Source organism: Schistocerca piceifrons, chromosome 1 (genome assembly GCF_021461385.2).
Source record: "Schistocerca piceifrons isolate TAMUIC-IGC-003096 chromosome 1, iqSchPice1.1, whole genome shotgun sequence".
NCBI classification, from domain to species: domain Eukaryota; kingdom Metazoa; phylum Arthropoda; class Insecta; order Orthoptera; family Acrididae; genus Schistocerca; species Schistocerca piceifrons.
This window is the reverse complement of record NC_060138.1, coordinates 70,312,875-70,321,122: the sequence shown is the minus strand read 5'-3', so window position 1 is coordinate 70,321,122 and position 8,248 is coordinate 70,312,875. Positions and strand designations below refer to the sequence as shown.

The following is an 8,248-nucleotide window of genomic DNA, read 5'->3' as shown; positions in this document are numbered from 1 at the left end:
ATATTCCACATTAAACCAAAGATGCAATATATAAAGTATTTAAAACAGAACAGAATGTAACATAGGGAAACTCTACTGTTTGTTACTAATATGCATTCGTTGTCAGGAGAAACAGGAAATGAAACCAAAAGACATGTGGATGGATGTAAGGTAAGGAGCTTGGAGTATATTCTACTGAGCGAATTGCTTAATTGTCTGGGAAATTTGTGTGAAGTTCCTATGGGACCAAACTGCTGAGTTCATTGGTCCATAGGCTTACACACTACTTAATCTAACTTAAAGTAACTTATGCTAAGGACAACACACACACCCATGCCTGAATGTCTGAGATTTTACTTCTCTTATTTAAGCTTTTTGTTGCAACTGGAAACTGCGGTACAGTAATTGGTTCATTCGAGGAAATGTTGGGACCAGGCATGATAATGCACAGAGCAGAAGTTGTGTTCAGGCAGAGGATTCTCCCAATTCCAGTCATTTCTGAGTTGCTGAAAGCTGAGTGAGTAATGGCCAACGGTGATCAGTTACTGAAAGCTGTATCAGAAATGGCCAATTGTGGTTTCCAAATGTCAGAACCCTGACACAGGAAATTCTTCCATCATCAAAATGAGCAAAAGCTGCAAAGTTAAATGTATATAGGCAGGCAATTTTCCCATCTAATGGAAACAAATGAACTTTTTGTAACCGGGATATGCCAAGAGAATTTAAATATATTCACACTCTGTTAGTAATTTGTTATGTACCTGTTTTAATTTTCGGATCTGATTTCAACGTTATTAGTGATGCAAGTATTAATTGTCTTGCAGAACATATAAGTTATTTTTGCTGGTTTGCTAAACAAATTTTGCTTTTCCAAATCTGATTCCTTCCCAAGTTTGGGTTCATTCATCATATAAATTGGGTTGTTCTTTACACTAACATGGACTAAAACATTTCATTCACAAGAAATATTTCGACTTCTGTGTGTTAGCTTCTCTAGGTCTCACATTATTTCACAATTACAACCCTTTATGTCTTAAATTTACAAAATGTTATTCTTTGGTAAATTATAGATTGGCAGCATACAGTGTTTTATCATACTACATTTTTCAAGTGTGAAGTGTGAGTATATTTTAAAAACAGTTTTTTTAATATAATTATCCACACCACTGATATCTTGTTTTCATTAAAACACACTAAAAAAGAACAGATAAGTTTATATGACAAATTGTAAGTGTTATTTTGCTACAGTTCCTCTATAAAACTGACTGGCATCATACACAAATGCTGATTAAGCTCATCTTGAAATTATGGAGAATAACATCCCTAAACTTTTAATGTCTAAAAACCATATATGAGAATGATGTGGAAACTGAAACTCCTGATATGTACTCAATGTTAGAAATTACATGTTTAGACTTGTGGATCCAGATTAATAAAAAACTACAAACACACATTATTAAATTACAACTTGAACAAAGTATGCTACACTCATCCATAACTTAGCACAAGCTCAGAGACTGTTCACTGTGCTATGTCTGTTCTAATAGAATAGTTCATGTTCTGGTTACTCACTCTCTGTCTAGCTCAGGCTCTGTTCCCACTTATAAAGGAACCATGAAGGCATTGATCAATACAATAGACATATGTGAAAGATCTTCCAATATTCACATCATGACAGTGCTTACATACAGAGAACATCAAAGTCTGTTAGAAATAATAGTAATAAAGTGAATGCTTATAGTAAAGCAAAAAACATAAAAATGAATCTACGAATCTCCATGTACCTTTAAAAAAAACCTTTTCAACAAGGTACAACTTGTTAACAAAAATAAATGCATTGTCTTCTTATTGTTTCACAAGAATCCTAATGATTTGCTGCTTGACAACTCTTCTTAAAATGTCATCTTTTTCACATACTGTCTCAAAGAAATGTAACGTAACCACATGCAAGAATAAAAGAGGTACCCCATCATGCAGAATCTATTTGAATGAATGTTTTTTATACATAGCTTTTCTAACTATGCCAATGTTTTAATCTGGTGTGTGTGTGTGTGTGTGTGTGTGTGTGTGTGTGTGTGTGTGTGTATGTGTGTGTGTGTGTGTGTGTGGAGTGGGTGGAGGATTTTAATCACACCAAATCATTGTCAATCATGACATATGTTACCCCATAATGCACCTATTATATACGTCAAGATGTGCACACAGTTTTGGGCACTGTTCCGCCCAGTTAAAACTGTACTCTAGTTCTACGTGCTTTCTGTAGCTATTTTTTGATCATTATGCAATGGAAACTCCACCCTGCAATGTCAACAATATAAGGAAAAGATAGGTTGCTACTCACCATAAAGATGATATGTTGAGCTGGGGACAGGCACAATGAGAAGACACTTACACATTAGCTTCTGACCAAAGCCTCCTTCAGAAAAGGAAACACACACACACACACACACACACACACACATTCATTGACACAAGCAAGCACACTTCTTACGCACACACACACACACACACACACACACACACACACACACACACACACACACACACACACACAAAACTGCCATCTCCAGCAGCTCGGACCAGAATGAGATTCATTGTGCCTGTCTGCAACTCAAAGGGTCATCTTTACTGTGAGTAGCAATATATCTTTTCCTTACACTGTTTATGAGCATTATACATGTGCAAGCATGGAATTTGTGCCTTAAAACTTTGAAAAGTAGCTTAATTTGGAATTGTTAACATTGATAGTTGGAAGATAACAGGATTCTACAATGATGTCACATTTCCTGAGTTGTACTCCACCATGTTGCACCAACAATGACATGATTTTGATGGGCCTTTTATGTATCAGAGCATCTAAACACGAGATTTTCTTAGCACACAAATTAAAATATGTTACTTACCAAATATGGCACTTTAGCTCCAGAATAATGAAATCTAATGCAGAGTTAAAGGAAGTTTTGCACAGGATCAAACAACAAAACATACAGAATATGCACACAAGCAGTGTAAAAACCAATAGTAGTTGGAAACTCTTCACTGCTGCACATGCACAGTAAAACCAGTTTGCAAACATTGCCGAATGCTTCTGATCATGGGTCAAACAATGATTACGGGTCAAACAAAGCCAATATCTTACTATACTGAATTCTTACATGCATCATGGTCATAACATTAATATACAGGCTGCTATCTAGTAACTGAAATCAGAAAGTTTTAAATCTGAAAAAATGTGCTTTATTTTTCTGTTCTTTTGAACTTTCATACACGTTGAAAAATGTAATGACAAAAGTGAGCACGAATGGGGTCAAATGAATATATATAAGTCATAAAGCATTTTACTATGGTTCATACCTTGCTATTTACAAGAAAACTACAAAATATTACATCATTTCTTTTATAAAGTGTGCAATATATACTCTACATAAATTCTTTGGTTGTCATAGTATTGTAACAAAGTAAAACTTTCCACATGATTATAAACACTATGATAAGCTATATTGAGACATTTTGTAAATGACATCATGGTCCTGTTTTGATTGTAGAATTGTTATCTGTACACCCACTACTGCAATTTTGGCTGTGTGGTAATTATCAAATGGAAATACTTTCAGCTTCTGGATATCCTGAAAAAGATGACAGACTCTCTCGAACCGCACGGACAAACAGAGCCCTGGGTATTATGAGTGAAGCTGAGCTCTGCAGGGCCTTTAGCTCTCTACAAGCTTTGTCGCAGTGTTTTTTTCGTTCTCTTCCTGCTCATCCCAAGGATTGAGCTTTTTCTACACTGCAGCGAGTGGCTGCTTCTGGAGAACCTTTGTTCAGGTGGTTCTGTTACAGTTTCAGGACAGCTCTGCGACTGGCTATGAGTTACTGGTCCTCTACTACAGCTGGTCTGTGGTGTACTACTTCTATTGCCATCACATCTACTTCGCTGATTGTTTTTCTTCTCACCATCTTCGTGGGCTTTCATGCACAAAGCATATCCCTAGCCCACAGTTGGTGCCAAACTATCCATTCAGAAGCATCCACAACCAATTGTACATGTTACTAAATGGATAGTAAAAGAATAACAAAATCTGGCAACAAAGCTCTTGTGAGATAATGACCTTACAGAGCTCAACTCAGTGCTTAATACCAAGGTCTCCAATTTCTTTTTCTTTTTTTTTTTTTTTTTTTTTTTTTTTAACAGACACAGAATTTGGAAACTGTTCAGAATTTGGAAAGTGTTTTCACTTGATAATGGTGGCCCCATGAACTGAATGCAATAGTGGATTGTACAAATAAATAATTTTACTGTCAAAAGACGACTATAATATCATTTAGAAAATTTTACGTGACTGAACTCCAACATCATATATTCCCAACTATTTGTGCTAAATAATTACAAATACATAAAAGTTTAGTGAATATGCTGACAGCGAGCACAGTAACTCACACACAGACATGTACATAAAATATTTAAGACTATCACAAAAAAAATCATTACAATTCCATTAAACATGTTGTATGTAGAGCACCACAAGGCCACAAGGTTCAGGTAATTTCTCCGGAAGACGTTCACATGATAGTAATTCGGGAAACAATTACAATTAATAATCAGGCACTACCCAAATTTATTTTCCGCACAGAGAGCAGCATGTTGCTCAATACAATCCTTCGCAATCAGTTCATCACATATTGGACAGATCTAAAAAAAAAGATAGATAGAAAGAAAGAATAAATATTGCTTTTGAAAAAATAAAACAAATTTATATTAATATTAAGAGACATACACTTAGAACACTGAGAGGGTCTGCAATACAATATCGTTGTCCTAATTTCTAAATACAAAAACTGAGGACGGTTAGACTTGGTCTCAATTGGTCTAACTCATTTATTTGGCCTGCTTATAGTGTTTAAGAGGGGACATATGCAGAACTGCAGTACTGATGGGGGGGGGGGGGGGGGGGGGGAACCCTTATAGCCCAAAGTTCTCAGGGCAATGTAACTACAAAAAAAAAAATGGCTCTGAGCACTATGGGACTTATCAGCTGTGGTCATCAGTCCCCTAGAACTTAGAACTACTTAAATCTAACTAACCTAAGGACATCACACACATCCATGCCCGAGGCAGGATTCGAACCTGCGGCCGTAGCAGTCGCATGGTTCCGGACTGCGCGCCTAGAACCGCGAGACCACCGCAGCCGGCAATGTAACTACATTTGGCACAGTTGTTGAGAAATGTTATATGCATACACACGTGTTCTGATGCTTACTGGCATTTTAGTTTTAATTATAAACAACTAAATTATTTTAACAAAGTGAGTACGAATGTCCCTTTTTTGAAAAATCTATCAGAAAGAAATTAAAGCATTTTTTGTACAATATTTGATACACCATTTTTACAAATATCTGTAGAACAGAATTTTGATACCTTCTTTTGCTGAATTTTTACAGCTCTCCAAATACGTATGCACACGCACTGTGTGTGTGTGTGTGTGTGTGTGTGTGAGAGAGAGAGAGAGAGAGAGAGAGAGAGAGAGAGAGAGCGCGGGAGGGGGGGGGGGGGGGAGGGGGAAGCACAAATTTTAAGGGTTATCTCTTACATAAATACCTCACTATTGTATTAAATAATCAGTGATTTGTAAGGAAAAGGTACATAAAGTTTCCAAAATGTGAGTTAAGGGAAACGTGAATTAAAGGTTGGATAGTGTTTGTAATCAGGCTTTACATTAAGTTGGTGAACTAGTGAAAACCATACGCATATTCCTCCTCTCCTCAAGCGTTCTTTTCTTTGCTTGTCTTCTTTGGTTAATCTGATTTTAAAACAGAGTAGCAATAATATCAGCTGCAGCAATTCTCCTTCTATCAATATCCTTCAATGTCAACAGTATGAAAGCTCCTTGATCAAATCTTAGCCTCTGTAGAGTTCGCAGTCTACCAAAATTACTAAAATGTAGCGATTACACTTTGCTGGAATGAGGCATGTTGCAGATTGTAATAACAGATCTATACACAGCTTTTGTAAACTTTACTCCTTTGCAACCACTTCTAAACAAGCAGGAATAAATAATATGAAGAAATACAGAACAAGAAAGGGGTGTGGCACCGTGTAACCCTCGGCAAATTATTATTTTTATCACACTAAGGAGCGGCGCTGTATCATAATATTCAGGAATTGAAATTTTAATACTATGTAGTAAATGACGAACCAACAAAATTTTTTCACAAGATTTATTGCTTTCATGTATGTTCCCCCTTAATGAATTTATCTATCTGCAGCATTTTATAACTTGAGGCAATGAGAATGATGAATTACAGACTTGCTGACATTACAATACTGTTAGTTAAAGCTCATTCCACTTGACTGTAATCCTTGGCTGACTATAAAATTTCTCTCATTAGCACACTTTATCAGTATACAAAAAACACAAACGACAGAAAATATGAGCTTCTGGTATTATGTTTGCTAATGTGTGGCCTATTGCAATGACCAAACTGAGAGAAATACAACATATTTTGCAAAATGATGAACTCTAGAGGCAGCTCTGAGTCCAAGCAAGACATGGGTGATGACCGAAGTAAGTTGTTGTTCTTGTTGTTGTGGTCTTCAGTCCTGAGACTGGTCTGATGCAGCTCTCCATGCTACTCTATCCTGTGCAAGCTTCTTCATCTCCCAGTACTTACTGCAACCTACATCCTTCTGAATCTGCTTAATGTATTCATCTCTTTGTCTCCCTATACGATTTTTACCCTCCACACTGCCCTCCAATGCTAAATTTGTGATCCCTTGATGCCTCAAAACATGCACTACCAACTGGTCCCTTCTTCTTGTCAAGTTGTGCCACAAACTCCTCTTCTCCCCTATTCTATACAATACCTCCTCATTAGTTACGTGATCTACCCATCTAATCTTCAGCATTCTTATGTAGCACCACATTTCGAAAGCTTCTATTCTCTTTCTGTCCAAACTATATATCGTCCATTTTTATAGTAGTCACTTCCATACATGGCTACACTCCATACAAATACTTTCAGAAACGACTTCCTGACACTTAAATCTATACTCGATGTTAACAAATTCCTCTTCTTCAGAAACGTTTTCCTTGCCATTGCCAGTCTACATTTTATATCCTCTCTACTTTGACCATCATCAGTTATTTTGCTCCCCAAATAGCAAAACACATTTACTACTTTAAGCGTCTCATTTCCTAATCTAATTCCCTCAGCATCACCCGACTTAATTCAATGACATTCCATGATCCTCGTTTTGCTTTTGTTGATGTTCATCTTATATCCTCCTTTCAAGACACTGTCCATTCCGTTCAACTGCACTTCCAAGTCCTTTGCTGTCTCTGACAGAATTACAATGTCATTGGCGAACCTCAAAGCTTTTATATCTTCTCCATGGATTTTAACACCTACTCCGAATTTTTCTTTTGCTTCCTTTACTGCTTGCTCAATATACAGATTGAATAACATCGGGGAGAGGCTACAACCCTGTCTCACTCCCTTCCCAACCACTGCTTCCCTTTCATGACCCTCCACTCTTATAACTGCCATCTGGTTTCTGTACAAATTGTAAATAGCCCTTTGCTCCCTGTATTTTACCCCTGCCACCTTTAGAATTTGAAAGAGAGTATTCCAGTCAACATTGTCAAAAGCTTTCTGCAAGTCTACAAATGCTACGTACGTTTGCCTTTCCTTAATCTTTCTTCTAAGATAAGTCGTAAGGTCAGTATTGCCTCAGGTGTTCCAACATTTCTACGGAATCCAAACTGATCTTCCCCGAGGTCGGCTTCTACCAGTTTTTCCATTCTTCTGTAAAGAATTTTGCGTTAGTATTTTGCAGCTGTGACTTATTAAACTGATAGTTCGGTAATTTTCACATCTGTCAACACCTTATTTCTTTGGGATTGGTATTATTATATTCTTCTTGAAGTCTGAGGGTATTTCGCCTGTCTCATACATCTTGCTCACCAGATGGTAGAGTTTTGTCATGACTGGCTCTCCCAAGGCCATCAGTAGTTCTACTCCCGGGGCCTTATTTCGACTCAGGTCTTTCAGTGCTCTGTCAAACTCTTCACGCAGTATCGTATCTCCCATTTCATCTTCATCTACATCCTCTTCCATTTCCATAATATTGTCCTCAAGTACATCGCCCTTGTATAGACCCTCTAATACTCCTTCCACCTTTCTGCTTTCCCTTCTTTGCATAGAACTGGGTTTCCATCTGAGCTCTTGATATTCATACAAGTGTTTCTCTTTTCTCCAAAGGTCTCTTTAA

General features: G+C 37.1%; 1 protein-coding gene across 1 annotated transcript in view; it reads right to left on the bottom strand.

Annotated features, from left to right (window-relative positions):
* Positions 1–4,166: 4,166 nt before the first annotated feature.
* The window catches only part of LOC124790801, a 114,981-nt gene continuing 110,899 nt past the window's right edge, over positions 4,167–8,248 (bottom strand). Inside the window, exon 11 of the mRNA XM_047257811.1 lies at positions 4,167–4,669. Within this exon, the coding sequence (XP_047113767.1) occupies positions 4,586–4,669 (84 nt within the window). The 3' untranslated portion in view covers positions 4,167–4,585. The remainder of the gene's footprint in view (positions 4,670–8,248) is intronic.